We start from the raw sequence: 26,057 nt of genomic DNA on the forward strand, positions 1-26,057 counted from the left end.
AGAGGAGGAGGATGCTGAGCGAGATGCTCTTAAAGGCACAGATGCAGCTGCGCACGGAGGAGGTAGTAGTATAGATCATAAAGATTAAATGTGAATGAAATCTATTCTATGAGAAAAACATGTTACTTTTTGTTATATAATGATTTGTCGTTGTTGTTTTTTTTACAATTTGGCCCAAATACCCCTTGATCATGGAATAAAGGCTTTAATTCCTCAATGTCTGAAATTCACAAGAAATAAATATAATTCAATCCATTTAACATCATTCATAACTGACCAAAACACTCGAACAACCGACTTACATCTTTTAAAACATGTGCTGTATTAAAGCTCCAAACTTATCTGCCTCAGTCTGACGTATGGTTACATAACAATTGAATGGAAAAGAAAAGGTTATAATGTCAATGGAGATTAGCAGTCATGTGACTCAGGGAAGTTTACTGCACAGACAGACACCAGTGTATTAAATATTAAACATTTTGATATTAATACTGGATTAAAGGTATAACAGATAAATTGTAGTTTTAATTTTGATTTTTGAGCAATTTTTCTTTAAGTAAATTACATCAGGCTGAGAGTGGAAGTTAGAATTATGACCCAGTCGTGCAGGCCTGTAAAAATAATCCCAGACCAACATTATGTGGCATAAAATAAAAACTATAAAATCAATATTCTGAATACATAAAGAAATATACATTAAAACTATAAGCACATATTGTGGATGGAGACTAAAAGCACCATGATAATCTTCTGAGGATACTATTAACCTCATTGGCAAACATGGTCCAGACTACAACAGGATTCATCTGGTTTTAAAGACTCCACTGTGCTGCACAAGAAACTACTTTAATCCACGAGATGGCGCTGTGGACCCATGTAAAACCCCCATAAATACAGTATCTATACTAGTCCCACGCACAGAGCTCTGACTCTTACTCTTAAAGAAAAAACATCTGGCTGTTACTGCTCAAGGGCTGCAGCAGCCTAGTGAAGGATTAAGGCTGAGTGGATGTACAGAGGAGAGATCAGACAGAGCAGGCTGTTCTCACGGATGTTACTGTGGATCCATGGTTACATTGTCATGATTGTGTACAACAACCCTCAGTATGTTCCTGGATGTTACAACTCTGTTTTCCTTAATTTCAGTGTTAGTGTTATGTTGTTATTACAACATATATCAGTCACATACCCTCAAATTGCACAGAGCGACATGATAACATCACATTTGGAAATAAAAACCAACACTATGAAAGTCATTCCAATTAGTTTTTGACATTATCAGAATAAGACATTAAAAAAATATATGATTATTATTAATAATAATGATATAATAACTGATGTATTACAAACACAGGTACATTTGATACAAAAGAGAAACCACAGCTCTCTCTTGTCTCAGGTTGGCTGGGAGCTCTCCGAGGTCCTGAACCCACCGGCTGCTGGTGCTGAACAAGAAAACTCATAAAATACCAAATCCTCACTTTTGTCATTTACTTATTTCGTCCTTCCATTGCACTGGATGTCATTATATCTCTGTTGCATAATCTGGCATGAGAGCGCAGTTAGGAAGAAATCCTGCTCGCATGTGAGAAGAAAGATGGTTTAGTGTGGAGGAGGTTGCAGAGGGGCTGATTACTGGGATCTCATACTTATAGAGCAAGATACTCTTTCGATATAGAAAGTGTCACATGTTGCTGGATGATGTTAAAGACACTAGTTCCCTTTTTATCTTATTTTTTTCTCATTTGAAATAGATTGTCTCAGCCTTTTCATACTTTCTCTCTCTCCCCCTCTTTCCCCCTCTTCACTCACTTTCCTCTCATCTGTCCACTGCCTCCCAGTGTCTTTATCCCCGACAATAACAACATTTGGCCACGAGTCACCAAGCCCATTCGTTCCCGTATAATCACATGGAAAGCTCCTCTCCCTCCCCCTCCCGTGCTGCGGGAATGGTTTAACCCGTTCACAGAGAGTGAGGGAGACGCAGGGAGCACAAAGGAAGCTGGTCGTTTGGATGGCTGGATGGATGGAGAGAAGGGGGGTGTATATAATTGGGCGCATGATGTAAACATGGAATGAAAAACCGCAAGGCTGCATTTCCACTTCCCCGTCGCTCCTGGTCCATTATCGGCGTTCAATATTACATGAGGTCCTGACTAACAAAAGCGCGTCTGTCTGGACGGCTGGAGGGGGGGTGCATTGAGCATAAGTGAGAAAGGAGGAGACAGAAGAGGAGTTGAGCTTTGTTTCATCTGAGCTTCAGAAAGGAGGTTTATTTTTTTGGCTGGACGAGTTGCTCTTTTGTGCTTTTTGGACCCAAGCCTATTCACTCGCGGGGATTTCCCCCCTTGTCTTCAACCCATCTGATTTATTTATCTTGTGGTTGTTTTTTGTTTCGGACTGAAGCATGAAGCAGGAATAAACACCCCAATATGTTGCATCCCTGAGGTGAGTGGGTTTCCTTTTGTTCTCCTCAAATTGCACCACAGGTTTTATTATTGTTTTGTATTGAACCCTGTATGGTTCAAAAAAATGTGACCGTAATCTCCACCCAACAGCCCCCCCCCAAAAAAACAATATGAACCATGCACATATACCATCATGTTAAAATGGTTCCCAAAAGCCAATTATGCTGCGCACAGCACGAACAGCCCTTATGGCAAATCACTGTAATTGCCTTTGAGAATGAGACACATGGAGGGCTGCCTCTGCTCTTCTATTGTTTTCCTCTCTATTGTTTTCAACGGAACATTGGGTGCTCTTAAAAACACAGAGACACGAGGCACTTGGAGTGTATCAGTGTGTCAGTGGCAGCTGGATGAATCCTTCATGATGTGTGGGAATGAATAATTTAAGGGACTAAACTGTGAATTTGATACCCGTGTACATAACTGGGTTGGACAGCGTGTAAACACTGGGAGTCCAATTGATTTGCACTTGCGGAAAGTCACGTGCACCAACATCTCTCTCTCTATCTATCTATCTATCTATCTATCTATCTATCTATCTATCTATCTATCTATCTATCTATCTATCTATCTATCTATCTATCTATAAATTCATGCTCTCACTGGATATATCTCCCCATCCCCTCTCTTCTTCTCACAGGCTACAATAATAGCCCATGAAGCATCATCATAATTAGCAGTTTACCAGAGTAAATAGGACGTAATTATAGGCAGAGGGCCTGCTGAGCTTAGTGTGCAGGCATTTTTTTCTTACATTTCCCTTTGTTAAGTGTGCAAATGTTGTCGCGGCACCATGCACACAGCCTGCTACAGTAGTTCTGTACTGGAAATGACAAAGCCTTGAACTTGTGTGTGTTTCCTTTTCACACTCCTGCAGTTTCAAGATAGCATTGTTCGCAAATGGTTTCAAAGAAAAGCATGGAAGGCATTAAAACTGGAGTTATCATGCTGCTTCTTTTTCACCATTTTAATTCAATGCTAATAATGTGTGGGAATGTGTGTGTGTGTGTGTGTGCATGTGTGTGTGTTTGACCTGCCAGAGCATGTGTGCAAGAAAAGAGGAAGACACTAACAGAATGTCAAGAGAAAAGACATTTGTGCAGACATTTATATACCTTGCATGTCTTCTAGTATGTGTAAGATTAGAAAATCAATCACTGCAATACAAAAGTACACGTGAGAGGCAAGGAGTATAAAATGGAGAGTATTATTATGCTGTTATCATGCTGTTAAAAGTATCAAACTCCTTTTTTAAAATTACAGATTATAAAGAACACTTTGGCCTTCTCCTGCACGAAAAGGACAAGACATGGGCTATAAGAGAAAAAATCAAATTACATCCCTGACCTGCAGATCTCTGGAGATATATTGAAGGCTGCACTGTATTTAAATAGAGAAAGCTGACAGAAGGAAGAAGTGGGAGGAAAACACTGTGCTGCTGGTTACTGACTGTGCGCTGTGTTTATCTGACGGATTGGAGGCTGCTCTGGTGTCAACCCACAGGCTTTCTCACTAGAAACTAGAGTTATTAAATCCTCACCTTCAGTTTGCGAATCATTTTCTTGGCTGAACTTTGAATCTGACTTGTAGGAAATAAGTGAAAGTGCAGTGGAAGTGTTCAGTGAACATGAGAGCACTTATTTATCAACAAAAATTTGGCTAAGCGTGCATGTTTTTTATTATCGTTTTTATTGGTATTGAACAAGTAACGCAACACAACAGATACACACCCAAACCACAACCAACTCTCAACCCAACATCCTCTGATGGTTACAAAGAAACGAGCGAAAGACGATATATAAATTAATAAAATATAAATAAATCATATCGTAAACTTCATGCCACAATAATTTCACTGACAGTAACAATCCTGATGTGGACAGCAGACTGGACTAATCCTGAGGTGTAATCTATTGGTCATCCCAGTCCTTTATAACTTAAAACTGTAAGAAAATTTGAAATTTGACTTTCTGCTACAGGGTGTATCTTTCAGCCATCTGATGTGGAACAGAGGTATAGAGCCCAAACAAGATGGAGTGCCAGGAATATCGTAAACACAATACAACCATCATGCATGTTAGATAACCATTTTGCATTGACACCAAACATGACAATCTGTGTGTTAAAAGTTACACCATATGTTACACTTCAGAGATCCAAGCACTGCCTCTCAAATAGAGCAAAGGCCGGGACAGGCCCAGAACATGTGACACAGAGTTGCTGGAGCTGCCTGGCACCTCACACTAGCGGGGTCAGAATTAGGAAACAGTTTTGCCAGCTTCGTTTTAAAAAGGTGGGCACATTGGGCTATTTTAGCTTGGATGAAACTGGGTCTGCAGCATGGAGATGATTGTTGTTGGCAGGTTGTTTTTCATCAAATTTTTATTTACACTCTCTTTTTAGAGTCACATTCTCCTCAAAAGCCTTTGTTGTTATAAAATGTGCTGCTTCTCTAAAGCACCTGTGAAAACTGTAGCAGGAGCTCATAAGCGAAATCAAAGTGTTCTATCATAACATTTATATCCAATCTAATCCAAAAGATAGATGAAGAGATGGTGAAGAGACAGGAGGAGAGTGAGGAGGTGCAATGGGATTCAGTCCCAAGCCTTTGAAAAGTTCATCAAAAACCTGAATGAGACAACCCCATGTTGCGCTTTGCCTTCGTCTGGATGGAAGCCAAAAGTTCTGTCTCCTTCTGCAATGCTGAGAAAAGTGAGAAAAGACTGGTGAAGATCAGGGTTTCCTTATACAACCACAAGTAAAATATCTTTGTTTTCAACCTCTTCAAGACTCTTCAAGATCCAATTTCAAAACTGCAGCCACAGCAAGCAGGGATGTTCTGCATGGGTCATATGTTGTTTTATTTCAACCATGATATTGGCCTTTATGACAAACACGGCTAATAATGGATGTCAGGATTGAGGTGAGGATGAGTATCATCAGCAAGTCTATCGTTCACATAGAAGGTAAAATTTACAGATTGCCTGTGTTGCAACACTGCGCAGTGCTTTGTCAACGGGTTATGTAAGTGCAGTGAACATAAGCCAAAGAGACTCAGACTCTAGATGAAGCACAAAACATCTACAAGGGGCTTCTGTGTCTGACTAGACTGCAACGGGCCTCACTGTTTTGTTGTGTATAAGATGGATGATGAGTTAAAAAGGGCAGACAGGGAGATAATGATTGTATGTGAGAATTTTATAAAAGAAACAAATAAAAAAAAAACAAAGAAAGGGTAGGAGGAATAAAAGAGCCGGGGGGGGGGGTTGACTTTAGAAAACGGGAACTGGGATGAATACAAATAAGCCAAAAAATAAAACACCTAAAAGACGCCACCTTCATGGACTACGGGGAATAAACAATTAGGGAGGATGATTAGAGTGGACAGAGAGATGGAGAAGAAAGAGGAGAGGACTTAAAAGAGGGAGGGGGCAGAAAGAGATAGGCTGAGTGTAAGAGAAGAGGGAAGGGAAAGGGTAAAGTCGATTCTAATCCCATTAATACACACCAGTGCTGTCCTTCCCACTGGCGTATTCTCATGCACACACACAACACACGGCACACGTACATGTTTCAAAGTGCTTGTACGGATACAGTTTGTTATTCAGCTCACCAGTATGCTGTCTGGACGTCCCCTTAACGACATGAGCAACTCTATACACTAAATGTAAAGTCGTCAGTGTTCCATCAGCGTAATGAGGACAGTGTCAGGTTGAGAGCCACTAGGTTTATCTAGATCTGACTCACAGTGTGTTAGAGCCCTGTGGCAATGTGGCATTTTATGTGTGTGTGTTTGACTGTCATGATGGTTTGTAGCTGAAAGGCTCTCTCCATACTTTCTTGGCAGAGACGTTTGCTGTATCTGTCAACATTTATCTCGTAGATGCAAGCAATATCTGAAGAATGTGCATCTAGGCATGTTGCACAGATGCCCTTTGTATCTATGTATACTGTGCGTATGAACTCGTGTTGACTGATCTTTTTCCCACAATCGCTTGTGGGAAAAAGAATCAAGAAAAAGATTATTTGCAGTACCAGTTCATCTGCATGAGAATTGCTGCTGAACTTACATTGGTTTAAAGGATCTGAGGTCGACGGGCATTCCTTGTTTATAACACATAGTAATGTTGTTTGTATGTTAGAGTGTGTGCTAACAAATATCAACACAACAAAGAGAGAGAGCAAATGGAGAACAGAGCTGCAATTGAATCCAGTAATTCAGGACGGGTCTACAGAGACAGAGCTGTGTGCAGTGCGGCTTGGAGCAAAAGATAGAGAGCACAGCTTTATAGAGAGGAACTGTGTGTATCTTTGTGTGTGTGTGTGTGTGTGTGTGTGTGTGTGTGTGTGTGTGTGTGTGTGTCTACAGTGTGCGCCACAGTCTCTAGTCATGGGTTCACACCATCACAGACAAACATGTACTGTGTATCTTCCCCTGGTGGAAAGGACCTAAGTATATTTGATTAATTAGTTGACTCAAGTTCAGTTTAGAGGTCCCTGTACTTGACTTTGATACATTTATTAATGAGAATATGAGCATATTAAGTACAGTGGGGGTTTATACAATAACACAATAGTGTCTCAAGATTTTAGAATTAGCTCCACTTACACCAGTTACAGCATTATAATGCTCACTTGTATTTATAATATATTGATTTTAGATTTTGTGTACATTGTGGAAATTCATTTAAAGCTAGGCTTGCTAATCCTGGGAAGGCTGGCAAGAGCATGCTACTCTTTGAAAAAGTGTAACCAATAAAGTTGACCATCTTGCCACCGGCCCTCTCATCAAAGCTGCGCCCCCAAAACACGTGAACGCTCACTGCCACAACTGCTAGAAGCCGACTTTTCTGTGACTCTCTAACTTCAGTGAGAGCACGGGCAAGGTGCACGCAACCAGACACTTCGGTTAGTGACAGACAGGTACGCTAGCCAATCATTTCATTCAAGTTGTGTTTCTCACAATCCTGCAAGAGCCCGAGCTGCAGTGTCTATTTCTCACACACCTTTATTTGATGGGACATGAAGAGGATTTCAACAAATAAGATGAAATGTGTTTCAGTAGAAAATTGCCAATCCTACTGTTGAGCCTGGTTAGAGAAACCAAGAGCAGAACACATAGACTAAGTCAGAATCGTAGTCGGTAACAGTATTTATTAAAACTTGCAAAAGTCAGGAGGAATGGGAGACTGTTAAGATGAAGCTGGGTGCAGGATGGGGCCGATCTGTGGAGGGATCCAGAGCAGAGGAGTTCAGGTGGGCTTGGTGTGTTGAGGAGGAGGCTGCGATTAGGTCTGATCCAGAGCGGTGTGGTGATTTGGAAAGTTTCAGTGCGATGGCTGGATTCTTGAGATGAGGCGGGAGTCAGGCCGAGGAACTGCAGGTACAAGGAAAACAGGATTACTGACTGGCAAGAGCAGAGAAATCCATCTTCAAAGAAAGGCTAGAAACACGACTGACTGGGCAAACAGAGTCTTTCACCAAAGTGTGGAGGGAGGAACCAGGTATTTGTAGCTGAGCAGAATAATGGTGATGATTGACTCTCACACACCTAACTCTGTTATCAACAAAAAATATCGTAATTCTGCTATGTTACTGTATAAGCAGATAAACCAGTTGTGACTTCAGAGGAAAAATTTACAAATAAATTTCTTTTCTGCTACTGCACCGAAGGTGGAAAAATAATTATGTAGAAAATTGATGAATAATGGTTTTGCTTAAGATTTTAGAATCAACAGATTTGAAAAGACACCACACTGTTTGCTTGGATATGCAGTCGTTCCAACAGCCACTATCAGCTCATGAGGGACATTTCAAAAGGAGACAAATGGATCTGTGTGGTGTCTGAAACAAATGTAACAGCGTGGCTTAGAGTAGGTCCGGTGAGAAGAGGAGAGAGGACGAGCAGAGCTACTGAAAGCAGCAGTGAGATAAATGATGCGGGAAAGAGAGACGATGAAAGACAGAGAATGAACCGTAATCTGATGAAAGCCTCTTTACTCCCCTGTCACTTCACCTTCAGGCCACAGGCAATGACCAGGGCTTAGAGGTGGATCAATGCCGAGGCCACTGACATTTGCACACACATACACACACCTCAGATCACTTCATGTGCATCACCTGAGGATATGCATGTCCGTATTCACTTATTTGTTGTGGCGTGTAGCAGAAAGACAAAAATGATGGCCTGATGGATAGATGGATGCACGGAGAGGGAGTGGCTAAGAGTAGAAATGGCTAAAAATTAGGGACATTACCTCTCTGTTTTGGTGGTTTGTTTTTCTGTGAGTGTGTGTGTGTGTTCATGCGTATAGTGGCTGGGTGCACAAGGGGTCTGCAGGTCACTCAGACATCTCAATAGATTTGTAGCTCAATGGGAGAGAGAGCGAGAGTGAACAGAATGTTTCTCAGCTTCCCATACAAATCAACCTCCCGTGTATAAACCCAACGACCCACTCAACCAGACCACTTGGCTGAGACTGGTTCATTGCAAGTGTCCTCTCGTGGATTTTTATTTAACAGATACCAAAAAAAAAGAAAAGAAGCAAATTAAATGAAGGTGTGCATGATGGAGGGCGCTGGGCTTGTCTGGATGCAGATAAGAAAATGAGGAGGTTTGCATTTAAATAGTTTTCTTATAAGCTTCCCCTTTAAGCGTTAAAGCACAGATTGAATTGCATGTTCACCTCTGCCAGAGGTTGATTTAATTTAGCAACTGTGTTTACCAAGAATGCACAATTACATCAGCTTTAGGAATGTAATTGACGTCCTGTTACCCTATCTGTATTGCTGTGCTTATATAGAACATTGGAATTTATATTTTGGTTAAATGATTTACCATAAATAGATCAAGAGATTAGAATTGAATAATTAATGTCAATGAATGAATTTAGCAGATTTAGTCGGAAAGATGAAATTGCAGTTTGTCCAACAAAAAGACAATCTGAATAAAGGCAACACATCAAGTAAACACTTCAGCTAATACAAATATTTGAAAAGATGGAACAACATGATTAAAACAGTTATCTTCATGGTTTCAAGTGTTTTATAGGTGCTAGCAAAGCTTTTAAATGCTTTGGGTTCACATTTTAACCTGCACACATGTTGGTAAGCAGTGTATAAAGTATTATCACATAAAAGAGCATCCTATCCTGTATAAAAAAGTTATAGTTACCTAGTTACCTATAGTATTCTTCAAATAAAACGCTGCATTGTCCTATAAGTTTGATTTTACAATCAAACTTATAGGACTCCAGAATGTAATGTTTTTTGTCCCTTCTGGGCCACTGTAGAGTTATATGGTGGGCCTCATGGAGGAGGACCAGCTCTCTATGAAAGGTTAATGAAAACACAACAATTCTTAGTTACTATTGAAACATAACAATGAATATTATATTCAGTGTCTGCTAATAGATTCACACAAGGGACCTTTAATTACATAGTTTCTTGGAGCAGATGCTGGACTGGACTGTTTGGTTTTATTCCTCATAGATTTCTGTCAAATACTAAGTGGATTCTAACTCTAAGTCTGTCTCTCTATCACACACACACTGACACACATACATGCGCACACACTGACACACAAAGCCCTGGTGACAGATGGGCAAGATGGAAACACAGTCATCCTGTTAGTAACCATGACATCAGCAACACTGATACTCGCTGTCACATGCACATGAACTCTCTCTCTCTGTCTCTCTCTCTCTTTCACTAAACTGGACACAGAGCAGACAGAGAGCGGAGGTGCTGACAGATTGTAACCATGACATGGCCGTTGCTGTCCCTCTGTTCAGAATCATGATCCAGAATCTGACTGGGGCTGTGAGTCTGGCACAGAGGAGCAGGACAATAAATGGTCAGACAGAAAAAAGATAAAGGGCCAAACAGACAGCGAACAAGTCTGATATGTGTCTGTACAAACACACAAATGTTGAGCAGAACAATACAGACCGTTACGCGTCAGGTGAGATAATAATTCCAGTTTATGAATCACACATCAGATACCTGGAAACACTGACTTTCTGCATCACCTTATAGATTAATAATGTATTCTAATTTATGCACCGTTATGTTGAGAACTAAATAATGTTGATTACTAACTAAATTAAGCAGTTACAAGTTGCTAAAGCATGTAGAGGTTGGTGGATGGTTACTGTATGAGTACGTGTTTATAATAGTTTTCATCACATACATGATCTTTTCCATTCTGCAGATACATTAAATAGTCTGTGGCAAACTGTCCATAGTCTAAGCCTAAAATGCATAAATACAGCAGGCTGACTCACTAGCTCGTCAAGCTTCCTTTGAATCAAAGCTTGATTATCGTACATCCCCTGAATTTACCCTAATTGTAGTTCTTATTATTTATTTGGGTGGTAATGCTTAAATGTGTTCTTCACATTTATAATTTTTATGTGTGCTTTTTTAATTTGTGACGCACTTGGAAATTTGTTCTATAAAGTGCTATATAAATCAAGATTATATTAATTTTACTGTTATTAGTAGTATTACTATTATTATCGTTGTTATAATTATTGTTATTATTTTTATCCTTTTTTATGCTGAAGTCACAGTACTTGTCTGAATTAAATGCTAACACTAATTGTATTGCTAGCATGTTGTTGATCAGGATACACAGTATTAACCATATTTATCATTTAATGTAAGGTGTTAGCTACCACTGAGGATGATACAAATGTCATTATCATTCATCACAATTCATTCTCTTGAGACCTTAAATGTCTAAATCACATTTCTTGGCATCTATACAGTTGTTGCTGATGGGATCTAATGGGCATTCCATTTTACAGTTGAACAGTAAAATTGTCTTAAATAAAAATATATATTTTATTTCTGTACATCCATTCCTTCAATAAATTATGAGTATACATATATAGCCAAGCATTACCAATAAATCTGTATTGAGCTAATATCAGCTGTTGTATCGGCCTGACAAATTTAATGGCCGGGCTCTGTACTCACACTACTGTGTGTTAATCTTCTCTGTAGTATCTTGTTAACCTCACCAGGGGGAACAAGCTTGATTTCTCTGTAATAGCTTTAGAGGCATTAACGAGGTTTATGTCTAAAACATTTCACCTTAGACTAAATCTCCATCTTGCTTTAGCCGAGTGAACTGTAAACCACTGTTTGCTATTCCTTTAGTTGTACTTACAATAAACCACCATTCTCAAATAGTCTGATACAGAAGGGACTGTAATATTAATGGCTTAATTTAATAGCCTGTCTAATTTAATGACCTATGTACATCTAAGTTTATTTAAAAATCAATACCACTATTTCATACCAGATGTATATATATGTATATATATCACATTCAAATGTAGTGTCAGACTTTTGCACAGCATCCCACGGATACAGATATACTGTAGATATCCCAGATTTCTTCTGTCACCCTTGGACAATAGAGGTGGTGTTGTGTTTGTGTTCCTCTCACTGCCGAAAACTAAATAATCCATCGCTTTGGACAATCCACAAAACACACTGTGCAGAGTTTCCCAGGGAAGATTTCATCAGTCTAAAGCGAAAGACACATGTCTGTTGTTGGCAATTCATTTAACCATGGCGAATCTAGGATATTTCTAGGTCAGGGGACGTAAGGGGACACAATTTACAGAGAGGGACCAATTATATGTCCGCTGATCGTTGAACAATGAAAACGCAGGAAGCTGACCTGGAAAATCTATCCTGCTCACTTTGTAGTTCTTTTTATTTTACATCATACTTGTGTGTACTGAGTCTCCCTGTTTTCTCTTATGAATGAATCTAACATCTTTCTCCGTTTTCTCTTGCTTTTCTGACTTTCTTTCTCTCCCCCATCTCACTTTCTGTCCAACCCCTCCAATCCCCACCCTGGGGAGCAGGGTGTCCTCGTTCTGGTGATGCTCTGTCACCGCCACTCAGTGCGGGGCCTCTGAAATATTCATGCTGAGACACACACACACACACACACACACACACACACACACACACACACACACACACACACACACACACACACACATACACAAACACACCTAAAAAGAAACACAGGCACAACACCCCTCCTCTTTTTCTCCCTGTCACTTTGCCCATATCAAGAGAAGATTAGCAAATATAATTTATCTTGCAGCAGGTTTATGGAAAAAAGCTGTACACACAACCAAAGACTCACACACACACTCATGTCACTTGGTGTCAAGGTAAAGGCGGAGAGGACTTCACCATGGCATATACATTGATATACACGATACTTATTCAGATTGTATTTGAAAACACTCAAGCAATCAAAACATGACAATCATTGACAGATAACAACATTTCATCAGCTACTTCTCAAAGATGTAAAGGTCATGGATCTGTGAGCACACACAGACACAGTGGTGAAGGAGGAGTCCCACTGCACTTTGAATGGCGAACATAGTTTTGAGAGCAGAGACACCAGTTGGCATACAGCAGAACAAATCATAAAATCCTTATTACAGATCCAGCAGTGCTCAGATTTCATCTGTGACCTCAGACTCGCTAACCATTTGGAGGAGAGAGGAGCTGCAGTGAAAAATCTAGCAGAGAGCACATCAACGTGGAAAATGGTTATTACACTGCCAGCGGTTTTGATCTGTAACCTAACATTGTCAGCCTGCTCGAGAGACGGAGACATGCAAACAAGGATATGGCTGAGCAAATCATCACGTGCACTGTGATCTGTGTCAGAGGCACTGCTGTGTGATTTACTGCTCCCACATGTGTCAGCAGGGAGGAAAAATAATAGCCTGTGATAGAACATTTAGCTGATGGTTCCACTGCAGAGAGTTCACACTGTGGAGCAGATTGAAAATGAAATCTTTCAGGTATTTGAGTGCAGGGGGAGCAATATGATAACACTGACGTTTCCTGCATTATCCTAATCTGAGACAAAAACAATTTGAAGTGAAAGATGTGTCATCCCCTGCCAACTTTAAAGCACATCTTATGAAAGTCTGAATGCTGTGCACTGTAATAATTAGATCAACATTTCATTTTCTATGGTAACATTTCACTTTTGCACCGATCAGTGACCTTTAGGTGCATCGTTGTTGTTTGTCACATGGAAAAAAATCAACTGTAATAACAGGCTGTTCTACTGCATTGTTTTTAATTTATGCTGGAATGTCTTCTGCTGTGAATTTTTGAGTGTGTGGACTCTTCTTTAAGATCCTGGTGGTTCTGGTTGCTTTTCATTGAGGAATCAGCCTCAATGACAGAAACTAATGTCAAACACAGTTTCATGCTTGGGACACACATGGTAGGTGGCCTTTGTGCTTTGCTGGCTGTCACTGCAGAGCTAAGTAGAGAAGTACACAGGAAATAAAACACCAATCCATGATGAACACACACCAGGTTCACCAGATGTGTCCTCTTCTGCATTAACGTGATTTGTTTGGCTAGCATCTGCACTGGAGTATTTGTTTAAATGTGATTTTATTGGCTGGTAAAGAGTTGATTTCTGCTCAACTTCTGCCTTATGAAGGATGAGCAACGCAACAGATCCACAATGCAATTCGGCAACGCATGAAATCCCAGATTCAAAGTGAATGCACAAAGTTTCTGTTGAAGCTTTCAAGTGTATGTGTGAGTCCTGTGAGGTCGCATTGAGTATTGGACTGAATGCTAAATTTAGGATGCTCACAATGTCAATGCTAACATAAAAATGCTTAACTATGTTGCCATCCTGATGGTATACATTGTTAACAAGCTAACATTTGCAAATAGAAAGAGGCTGATGGGAATGATACTAGTTTGCATAATGTCTGATTACAAACCAAAGCACCAGACAGATGATAATAACTCTGAAGTGATGATGGCGCTCGTGATGATGGCGTTAGATTAAAGGTCATGGGATCAACTCTCTCTCTATTTCAGCCTGAACAGACAAATGGGCATTAGCATTGCCAGAGTTATATTATATATTGGTTAGAACGATCAAGGAAGGGACTGTTCAATGTTATAATAAACTGTTTGTTCTAGATCTAATGTTTCTCTGTGGCTTCTCTAATATGTTGGTGAATTATAAAGAGGCACTAGCTGAATAGGGTCAAGAGGTCAGGACCGTCTGTTGCCAGAAGTCTCAAAGAAACCATCATGGATGCTACTTATTATTCACATTCCCATGGAGACCAGCCCCCTGTCCTGTTGCAGGGTCGTCATACCGCTGCCGGTTGTTATAGAAACAGACAGGACGTGACATTGTTGCATAATGTGTTGCTTTTTTCACTCTCTCTAGTTCTGACCTCTTGGGCTAATTCTAATCATGTCATCTCTCTTTGGTCGTCGCAGTCAGACGAAATAATGTCAGGTCACCACAGAATGTGAACTGACAAAAGCTTCACACGTTGAAACCAACGTTCAGCTCGAGGAAAGTAAACTGAGTTACTTTATTTCATTTGATAAAGCTGTGGGCCATTTTTGACATGGTGCTCAGCTAGTGCCTTTTTTGTCGTCTTTGTATGTGAAAAATCATCAAGTGTATATTCTTAAATTTCTGCTCAGTGTTTGATTAAATGACCTTCCTCCTTTTTTCTCAGCCATGATTGTTTTTAAGACTTGATGAAATATAATTAACTCTGCGGCACCGTCTCTCTAGATTGTTCTTTTCGCTGTGTAGACGTGTCATTGATTGCAAACGTTGCATGTTGCTTGCGTGTTGTGTTACCAAGCAACCTACCATGTTTTTCCAACAACTTTTAGAATCAGAATTGTGTTTATTGCCAAGTAGTTTTCCCAACATGCAAGGAATTTGCTTTGGTGTTTGGTGCATATACAATAAAATAAAATATACAAATAAAGGTAAACATTTATAAATATATAATCTTAAAAATATGTGTATTGTGTCACAGATTGTGCAGAAGATAAACAAGTTTTGCAAGCGGTTGACAGTTTTTCAAAACTTCCCAACACACATTGAATATTTGATATGAGAAAAATAAATGAGAATAGAAAGACAGCTTCAGAGAACAAATAATTTTGTGCACATATTCTCTTTGTCATTATTCTTCTTGGCAGAGCTGCAGTGTCCCTTGTCATGTGTTCTCAGTTGGAGCTTCCTCTTGAGTCAGGGAGCCTGTGGTGTAACTAAGCTGCAGCCTTGACAATCTGTTTCACCACTGGAGTCTGTCTTTCCGAGACAGACAATTATGAGTTGGACATCCTCCAGTTGCTTTCAGGTTTCTGACTCAGAATACGAATGGATGCACGTTTTTTGTTTGAAGTAACATCGAGATTATATACCAGAGACATGACCTTGCAACACAGCAGGACCTTGTTGTTATTTCTCTGCACTTAACAGAATGACAAAAGTAAGTTGTAAAGTAAACATTAATTTATTGCACTTTGCTGTTGAAGACCAGAAGTTGTTTCGAAAAGCTCACTCTCTAATTTTTCTGTTAAGCCATTTAGTTCACTATATGACTTTTTATGGATTCAGAAGCCTGCAGGGCAGCAGGATGGTGTGATGCGGGATCGCTCAATGAGCCAGACAGCTGAGTTTCTATACGGATGTGCTCTGCTGAAGTTTTCTGCTCTGTAGGAGCACATCTGGACCTGAGTCTGAAGATTTAACTCCACAAATCAATAAAGCATCACACATTTTCCTAAAGTAATTTTTTTACCGGCTGCATATAGGGCTGTGAGGACGACTGTATTTAAACACCGAGTTAATGCTAATCAGCTTCCGTTAGCTCTGACTCATGTACTTCTGCTGCCCCCACAGGGAGCATCGTTTATGCTGTACCATTAAAATGTTTAATACTGGCTTGTAGTTCATCTTAATCTTCGTTAATGCTTTTAATTTCTTATTAGTGGTGACAGGGAATTCCCAGCAGCACAGACTCAGGTGGGCGTTGTTCATACAGGAATGGATCTGATGGAAGTGGCTGTGATTAGGGGGAGATTTCAGCAGCTGACATTTAATGACAGTCTGGATGTTTGGACAATTACTTATCGAGACACAGTGGACTATAATACAAGGTGATAGTACACCTCACTGAATGCCACTTGTTAATCCTGCCATTAGATTGTTTTCATTGCACTGTACACTCATCCTTTCCCTCACTTCCATTACTGCTACACTATCACTTATTGTAAAAGGATGCTGCAAGACATTTAGTAATGTTGTGTATGTTTTTCTTCTCGTAGTGTTGATGGTCAGCTTGTTGCACTCAATAAACCGACAGGTGAAACTGAAATTTACTCAGCAATGACTTCTTACTCCAGCGAACCACAATGATAGTCACAGTTCTCGAGTGTGTGTGTGTGTTTGTTTGTGTGTGTGTGTGTGTGCCTGCGTGGTGACATGCCACAGTGCATCATCACCCACTAGGTCAATGTGGAATAAGAAGGGCTTACCTCCCCAGTGTAATGCAAGCGTGCACACTTTGCACATTTGTGTGTATGCATGTGGAAAAATAAGTCCAGGATAAGTAGACAGGGACTCAGGGAGAGAGTATCTGAGTTTGTCTTCTGTTCTCTGACATGACAAGTGCATTGACCTGAAGGTGAAAACCTAACTGAGGTAATGGATCCAGAGTTACAGAAATTTAAAATTTAATTTGCGATCTTTAACCTACAGAGGCCGCAAAAGCACAGAGTGTGTTGAGTGCAGTAGGTAGTGCTGTTGTAGCTATTGGCCAATGGACTGAGTCTCAGGGGACTAATAATGTGCTTTTGTTCTGAGTTATGAGCGAGAACCAGAGTTTTCACATCAATTAACCCTCTTTTTGAGATTTTATGTTCCGACATAATATTATTATCCACAAAGAGCAAACTCCTTACTTACTTTAAGACTGGGGCTTTACTTGACATATAGTTTTCAGATATGTGAAAAGATAGAAACAGGGTCAGACTACATTTGCACTAAGGCCTAACAGTCCCTTATGAAATTTTGCTCAAAATTGCACACACTTAAATATCATCCCCCTAAATATGCTGGATTTTTTCCATCAAGATCCATTAATTATTCTCTGAGAAATTAAAGAAAATGTCAAAATACGCATCTCACAATGTTAGAGAAAAAACTATTCCAGAATCTGACCCTTGATTTGGATTTGCGCCAAAATTAAATGAGTTCTTCCTTGGCCCATGTTACATCCTTCCAAATTTGTGGAAATCTGGTTGTTTTTGTGTCACAAACAAATCGATAAAAGGTAAAATAGATGATTTATTCACTGTTGAATCTTTTGAATACATTGTTTTTTGTTCAGTTTTATATCTGCCTTTCAAGGGGACCTTGAGTCTGTGAAAGACGCCTATGAATAACATGTATTGTTATTATTTATAAAGGAAGCTTGGAATCACACATGGCTTCTGAAAGTAGAAAGATCTGTGTGAAGATGCAAAGATGAGCCACCCACATACACATGTATCAGTGGAAGTGCCTGTTTAAGTGATGTCATGATGAAGACAGAGCACACCTGAAGACTGCGTAAAATCTGTAGTACAGTGCTTGTTGCATGGAATAATGATAATGCATCTTTAAATACAGGATTCATGATTTAGTGCATCTGTAGTTTTTGACAATTTTTGCTTTAGGTTAAACCACTGTGATGAATGTGTGTGGAGCTGTGTGTTCATGCCAAAGGACACAAAGAGATGACTGAGGAATCAAGTTATCAATACTGGGCCGCAGTCCATTATGTAACAGTAAATCACTACACAGCCTCTCATTAGATGAAAGGTATAGTATACATTACACACCGGGATCAAATTGTAATTGTGAAAGCTGTAATTGCTCATAAGTGACACACAGTGTAATACCAACAGCTCCATTTGCCCTGTGGCAAAATTAAAGTCAATTAAATACTCGTTGTCACTGGAATGAAATTATATTAGGCTGAATTATTGCTGCGAAATGGTTATGTTTCTACAATTATGTGGTGTGTTTGATTAGATTAGTAAATACAGTGTTTCACTTGAGTTGGTGTGAAATGACCTCACTACAGTCCAGATTGTATTTGTGCTGCTCAGTGTGTCTCTGGTGCACCAGAAAAATACACTCTTCACTTGGAAGCTTTCACATTCATGTTGTAGTAACAGAGCTACGGGGCAGCGACGACATCATAATGCTCTGCCAAAAAACTACTTTTCAGACCAATTTCCAACATCAGAACATTGGGAAAATTGTGACTGTTACCGCAGCAAGTTGCTGGATGAGGCAGTAATTCTACATTAACTTTTTTTCATAGTTTGTGCTGTGATGCGCGGCTCTGCTTGTATTTACATTTGTACGGTTGGGCTGTTGCTGCTGCCTTCTCTCTTCTCTTCCCTCTGCCATTTTTCTTCCTGTCAACACCGTGAGTGCAATGCATTATGGTATATTCTGCTCGATTAGTGACTATAACACTACTACTACTACTACACAAATTTTCAAAATGCAATGTCCGATACAGTTAGTCCACGATATAGGGTAAAAAAAAAGGACTAAGTAGAGATTCAAATGCACCAAAAATTGTTTGGTGGCACATGTACAAACAATCCAGTTCTTGTGTCAAATTTCCAAAACCATGCAAATTTATGCTAATGCATATTGTTTATCTTTCCATGACAACTATTCAGTGTGTGCTGCAGCTCTTCTGTTGCTGTATGTCAGAGTGAATAGTGATAGCGGCTGAATTGCAGTTTTTTTCTTATAATGCAGTCATTTCATCTGCTCTGGTAGTTGTGAGTGGTGAGCGGCTATGCTGTGCTGACTTGTTTCTTTTTTTCAAAATTATAGAGCATGCTGGCTGCTCTGTCAGCACTCACTGTTGAGTACTTAAAATGAGCAATCAATAATCACTCTCTCCCCCTCTCTTTTGTCTTTCTCTCATTCTTTCTCGCTCTCTGTCTTCTGCTTTCTTTCTATGCCTCCTTTTTGCAGGTAGACACGTCCCCATGGGTGAGGCCCACTGATCCAAACACCCCAACACGCCCCCCTTTCACCCCTCTCCCCTGCCCTCCTCTGTCACCTCCGAACGCTGCCTCCCGTCTTGACTCAAGCCATCATGACTTCTACCAGCAAACTGCTGGGTTTGGTGGAGGTGGGGCTGAAGTGCGACCAGGAGATTGAAAGGAGGTACGAGATTGTGCCCTCGGTGGTCTGCTCCATGTGCTGCCTCTTTGGAATCATCTACTGCTTCTTTGGTAAGTGGTGATGCCACAGTCAGAGCTGGTACTAATATGTCCTCTAAATGTCTCATGCACATGATTACATGCCTGTCATTGCCTGTTTAATCAATCAACTAATGAATCAAATTTAATTTGTAATCCCATAGTCACAAATTATAATTTGTCTCATAGGGCTTAACAAGGTGCATCATCAGCCCTTTATCCTTAGCAAGAGTAAAACTACTACAAAAACTCAAAAAACATAGGGATCTGCGTGTGATGGATCCCTTGTTATGGTAACAGTGATCGTCTCTTGCCTCTGAAGGAAACCTGACCTGTTTCTAGAGTTGCGGCGAGTGTGTGTTTGTTTGTGTGAGAGAATGAGAGAGATGTTGGGGCTGAATGTAGCTAGATTTGTTTTTCTTCTTCCATTAAAGTAAAGTATTTTGTTGTTATATATTTTATGGCCTCCTTGTAATAATAAAACTTGTGATAATGATGTGACAGTATGTGAAACCAAAAAGCCAAAATTATGTAATGAGAGGGGTTTGACAGAGTACATTTTATCATATATTTCAAATAGGAAGCTGTGTATATGGCCATCACAATGGAGTAGTCACATGAGCATGGTGGGGTGTAGGGTGGGGGGTAGAGGTGTGAAGTTCGGGGGAGTTGTGGTAAACAGGATTAGTTCAATGGGGTACTGCTGGATTTCATTGAGAGTGGCACGGTCCCACGGCTTTACAGCCAAACACTTCTTCAACAGGAATGAATGGGCATTCTAACTTCTACAATGGATGGTTACAACATTATGGCTTATAATCAAGATCTCTATTCAGAAAATGAATGGGATGTTTACGTCTGGGTCCACGCTCCTGAAGTTTTTACAATGCTTTCATTTTCACTCATCTGAAAGGTGCTTTTAGTGTATTTGCAAACATAAACAACTCCCGTAAATGAGCACACAACTGGATATCCTGGGTGTTATTGACAGATATGATGGGATTACTGAAAAGTGACATGTAGCTGGGATTCTACATGAGCAAGTGCCATGAAATGATCCACTGTTGTTCATGTTTCTGTTATTAAGAGCGGCTCAGAGTGGTTCTCTTGTTACTGTGTGTGTAAATCAATACTGAATTCTAATGTCTGTAGACTGGACTAACTGACAGTAGGACAGATGGTGAGTAAGAAGGATGGAAACACGATGGTAAAATATGGGTCTTTACTTTCACCCATTCTTTCTGAAATCAAAACCTTGAATCTCCATTTGCGGACTCACATCATAAAAAGATTGGGCTGTCCGCTTTCTTTTAAAGAAAGAAAAAAACATGCTATCTTCTGCTGCTGATTTTGTTCGCGTCTTCCAACTAAATGTTGCAGCAGCACAGCTGAAAGAAGAAGGAGGCAGTTTTACAATTAATCAAAAGCTCCTGGGCGAACTGGCAGTGGACCCCTGTTGTCTTTTTTCTCTTTTTTTTTAATCCTCTGTGCCCTTTAAACACTTGGACTGTATGCATGGGTCCATTCATATGCTGAGACACAAACTCTTTACTTGAGCTTTTGTTCTGTGCGCAGGGAGTGCCTGCATTTCACTGCATCTTAAGTATTATGGTCTCATCCGAATGCATTTGGAAGTAAAGTCATTGCAGCCAAAAGCAATCAAATAATTAGAAAAACGATTTGCTGTTATGGTTACAGGCATTAGGGTTGCTTGTGCTGCTGAAACAATGATGGCTCGAAAATCACATGTTAGCAGGGAAAGTGCTCAAATAATAACTATACATTCAGAATGTGTGGTACATTTTGTCCAAGGGTATGTTAATTTCCGTATATTGCCTTGGGTTGGCTTATGTGCATGTATAATTATTTACTTGCAGCAGAAGTAGAAGCACAGATTTTCGTCTTGTTGCCTTTAAGTGAGTTAATGATGGTTTAGCAAGTAGCTGCAAATATGCAGGCAAAGATCAGATGCATGCTAATGCTTTCTATTTAGTTTTTGCATTCAGCGGGCAGTAAACGACATAAAAATCTAAACAAATGTAGCTGTCAGTCTTACAGTGACTTGGCATACATCAGTAACTGACCAACATATAAAGAACAAGGTAGAAATAGATATAGAACAGATGTACAGATAAAATGAAGGTAGGTAATCAAAAAAACTTCTTTTATGATTGATTTATTTGTTGAAATCCTTCCCATGTCCTGATGCCATCTATAAACAAAAGTCATTTGAAACAAAAGTTTTAAAAAGCCAGTGTTTCTTGCAGGGCAGAATGAAATGATTGGCTGGCGTACCTGTGTGTCTTCAAGCCAGAGAGGCAGAGAAACAATCATCACTGACGCAAAGACGAAAGCCAGAAGTTAGTTAGCTTTTAGCAGTTGTCAGATAGTGCTTGTTTAGGGGGCATAGCGTTGGCGAGAGTGCAGATGGGAGGCATGTATACATTTTTGCAAGGATTATATACCTTAGTTTTAAACCTTGGTAAATACACAAGCAGTTCCTCAAACAAACATCTATCAATCCAGCTATAACCTATACAGCTTTTCCTTTGAGGGGTCGCATGCGGGCTGCAGCCCATCCCTGCTGACATTAGGTGAGAGGCGGGATACAACCTGGACAGTTCACCAGTCCATGACAGGACCAATATACAGAGACAAACAACCACTGAACACCTATGGGCAATGTAGCTTTATGTCTTTGGACTGTGGGAGGCAGCTGATTCACCTGGAGAAAACCTGCGCAGACACCGTGAGAAATCTCCACACAGAAAGTATGGAACAGGTGCAAACCTTCTTGCTGTGAAGCACCGAGCTGAGCGCTTCCTTGTGTCGCCCCCCGTCAAGCAAACAAAGCATTTGGTCAGAGTATGTTTCATTGTGGTGAATACGTGAATCTTTTATTGAATATTTTGTCCAACAAACACTATAATTTGCTTGTGTTATTCTTGTATTCTTGTGTTTTGAACAAAAAAACAAGAATAAAAATATACGGGCAACAGGTATGCAGTGTTTCTGGATGAATATTGAGGTATGTTGAAGCCATGAGCTGGCTTGATGCATACAAATAGACAGAGCGGGATTCACTGAAGCAAACAGACATTATTAACATTCACTGTATATGTCCCAGTAAAGCATGGTGCCAGTGTCGGCATTACAAACAGGTTGCCCCACAACGTTGACAGCATACAAGCAGACTGTGTTGGTTCTGGCCCTGAAATAAAAACCGCTGGGTGGAAAAAAAAGAACAGTGCTATTTGTAGACCTATAAGACTACTGTGGCAGAAAATGTCAAGTGTGCCCTCGGGGTCCTCTCAGACAAAAGACCATGATCTGGCCCACTTTGAATACACAGCTGTACTTCAAACATACATAAGTATTAGTGCGCTAACATCAGACATGTTTGCATTTAGCAGCAAAATCATGGAGACAGAGAGAGGGAGGAGCTGAATAATGGCGGAGTGAACAGATGGACATTTGATGGCCGGGGGAAAAGTAAGGGAAGCTACGAGGAACAAAAGAGGGAGCAAGGGGGATAAAGAGAGGAGTGGAGCTGGGAACGATGGGTGAGGGAAAGGAATGACGAAGGGAAGGATAGTTGGGGGAAAAAATGGAACAGAGTTATATTTCAAAACTGATTGATGTAGGCTGGAAGAACAATGTTGGGAATTTGTGATGACAGCTGAAGAAACAAATGTTCAGGGGGGTGTAGGTGCTCTAGAAATGCTCTTGTTACTCCATGTCAGATTTGTGGAAACACAGTGGCTATCCCCACACTATTTACAGGCATAGTAGCTAAAAGCTGTCCAGGTAAACACACAAGAAGAGGAATATATATAAATAAATCAAGAAGTGTACCAAATGAAATAGGTATGGTCGCAAGGGAGATGCATGGACGGTGGGTCGGATGAGAGAGGGAGAGTATTGTTTTGGCTCAGCTGTGCAATGCCTGATTACACAAAGATAACAATCTGATGCCGGTTCCCCCCTGAGACGCAGTCCTGTCAGTGAAGGAGCTGCAGACTAAAAAAATAAAGGGAGATGCAGACATTGATAAACACATGAGGCAAGGGTCAAGAAGATTTTAATTCTTGATCATTTGAGCTTTTGCTGCTTCTGAGTCTTTCGTTTTTCATTCCAATACAGCAAATTAAAATGGGAGTAAATTGGTAAGAGAGAGAGGCTAAGAAGGACAGGAGGGAGCATACGATAGCAAAAAAAAAAAAAATGAGAAGGAGCGCAGCTGTGAATGTAGATGATAATAATGTGATGATAATCATATTTTAAATCAGGTTCATCCACCTCCAATGAAGAAAAAGCTCTCCATGCACAGTATACTGCTCCCTTACCCACCATATCCTCCTTGTAGTATTTTATCCTTTAAATGTAATATATTCATTTTCATTTTGAAAAGCTATGAAGAAACCAGTACAATGTAATCATGAAATACAAATAAAATGTTAGCATGTACCGGTATACTGGTGATATCCTCAGAGTTGTCCGTTTCCCATCTCTCTTCTCAGGCTATCGATGCTTCAAGGCGGTGTTGTTCCTCACGGGCCTGATGTTCGGCTCCGTGGTCATCTTCATGCTGTGCTACAAGGAGCGGGTGATGGACACTCAGCTGAGCGTGGAGGCATCAGTCGGCATCGGCCTGGGCATCGGGACCCTGTGCGGACTGGTGACCATGCTGGTCCGCAGCGTGGGGCTGTTCATGGTGGGCCTGCTGCTGGGCCTGCTGGTCGGAGTGGCCTCGCTGGTGGTGAGAAACATTTGTTGGGCCACGTTTGAGATTTGTATTTGCATATATATATATATATATATATATATATATATATAGACATTACACTGAACTTCACTTGTGGTAGTTTTTGTCATGTTCATGCTAAAAAACAAAGGTCTCTAAATGACACTGAAAAGACAATAGACAATTAAAATTTGGAGAGTGCATATTTCAAGGATAAACATATTTGGCAACTCATGATCCACCAGTACACAACAACTAATGTTAGCATTCAGACGCTTCCTTGCTAACAGTTAAGATGGCATTCAACCACTTCCTTGCTAAAGTTGCTGTTTAGTGGTGTTATGTGTTATAGTGGGAGAGATGTACAAACTTTTGTGTTGATGTAAACACAGAAATATGTTCCAATGAGCAGAATGTGACATAACATGTCCCTCCAGATTTTCCCTGTGTTTAAATTACTTATAATCGAGATAAGAGCAGTACAACATTGTTCTCTTCAGATCAGCATTTGAGAAAAATTGCCGCAATGTGACCATATTGTAATGTTATCACAGAAAAGTTCTCTTGGGATGGAAAACAGCATGTATGGTTGAGTGTAGATGAGTCTGGATCGCAGATAAATCTTTAAAAACACCACCCATCTGTCCTTCTCTAAGGTCATGGAAGAGTTCTATCACCCCAAAACAGTGTGGGTTCCTCTGGGCATCCTCCTGGGCTCCGGGACGTTATTTGCTGTCCTCACACTTCAGTGGCAGTGCTGCTTTGTCACCTTGTCCACCGCCACGTTTGGCTCTGCCATCATCACTGTCACCGTGGATTACTTCATAGAGCTGTTCGCCTTGGTCCACTATGTCTACGAGAGACTCAGGGTACGTTGTGTTTGTCTGGTTATTAATTTATTTGATGTCACCTTATCATGTTGCTCTGAGAGTGTTGTCTATTTGTGTGAGAGCAGTTGTGTGTTTAAGCTTGCACGTGTGGACATCAAACATCATTACTGCATCCCTGAGTTTTCTATTGAGTTGTTTGCCTTGGTCAGAGATGTCAGTGTGAGAGAGACTGACAGAAAGAAAACAAACCTAGATATCGATCACTTTCCAGAGCAGCCAACATCTGTGATTTTTATACACGTCAACTTGATGCACAACAAAACTTTGCCGGGAGGCTGGTGTGTGTCTACAGGTTGGAATTAAGAGGAAGGAGTGGGCCGATTTATGTTGTCCTTTCTCAACCTTTTGTGTTTTCTTTTTACGAGCCCAAAAAGTAAATCACCTCCCTCAAACATTCAACATACTTTTTATCTGCCTAGTAGAGAACAGACACTGAGTTGTACTCAGAAGTGCCTGGTGACTAAACCCACACAGCAACCTGCTGGAGCAGTTTGTGGTTTGACATTTAATTTGGTTCAAATGTTTCCAGATGAAAAACTCAGATCCAGAATAGAAATGATTACTTTTGATGTGGTTTCATTTTCAGACGCAAACAGTTACATTTCTTCTTATCATTCTTTGTACTGCATTGTGTACTGTGCTTCCATACCAAGAGGGTATACTAAGAATTTTGAAGACATAATGAAAAACTTCCATCCATCCATTATACTGCTCATCCTCTGAGGGTAGCCAGGGGAGCTGGTGCCAATCCAGTGGATATTAGGTGACAGACAGGGTACACCAGGTTGCCAGTGTATCACAGGGCCAACATACCTAACCTCAATCTGCATGTCT

At 40.4% G+C, this 26,057-nt stretch overlaps 1 protein-coding gene across 2 annotated transcripts in view; it reads left to right on the forward strand.

Annotated features, from left to right (window-relative positions):
* Positions 1-1,957: 1,957 nt before the first annotated feature.
* tmem198aa (transmembrane protein 198aa) overlaps positions 1,958-26,057 on the forward strand; it is a 31,679-nt gene continuing 7,579 nt past the window's right edge. The window contains exons 1-4 of one of the 2 annotated variants that reach the window (XM_020090035.2): positions 1,958-2,448; positions 19,360-19,622; positions 24,110-24,348; positions 24,990-25,202. In XM_020090035.2, the coding sequence (XP_019945594.1) occupies positions 19,484-19,622; positions 24,110-24,348; positions 24,990-25,202 (591 nt within the window). In that variant the 5' untranslated portion in view covers positions 1,958-2,448; positions 19,360-19,483. The remainder of the gene's footprint in view (positions 2,449-19,359; positions 19,623-24,109; positions 24,349-24,989; positions 25,203-26,057) is intronic. The other variant, XM_020090036.2, reaches the window with a different exon arrangement.

This window comes from Paralichthys olivaceus, chromosome 10, assembly GCF_024713975.1.
Source record: "Paralichthys olivaceus isolate ysfri-2021 chromosome 10, ASM2471397v2, whole genome shotgun sequence".
In the NCBI taxonomy this organism is placed as follows: Eukaryota; Metazoa; Chordata; class Actinopteri; order Pleuronectiformes; family Paralichthyidae; genus Paralichthys; species Paralichthys olivaceus.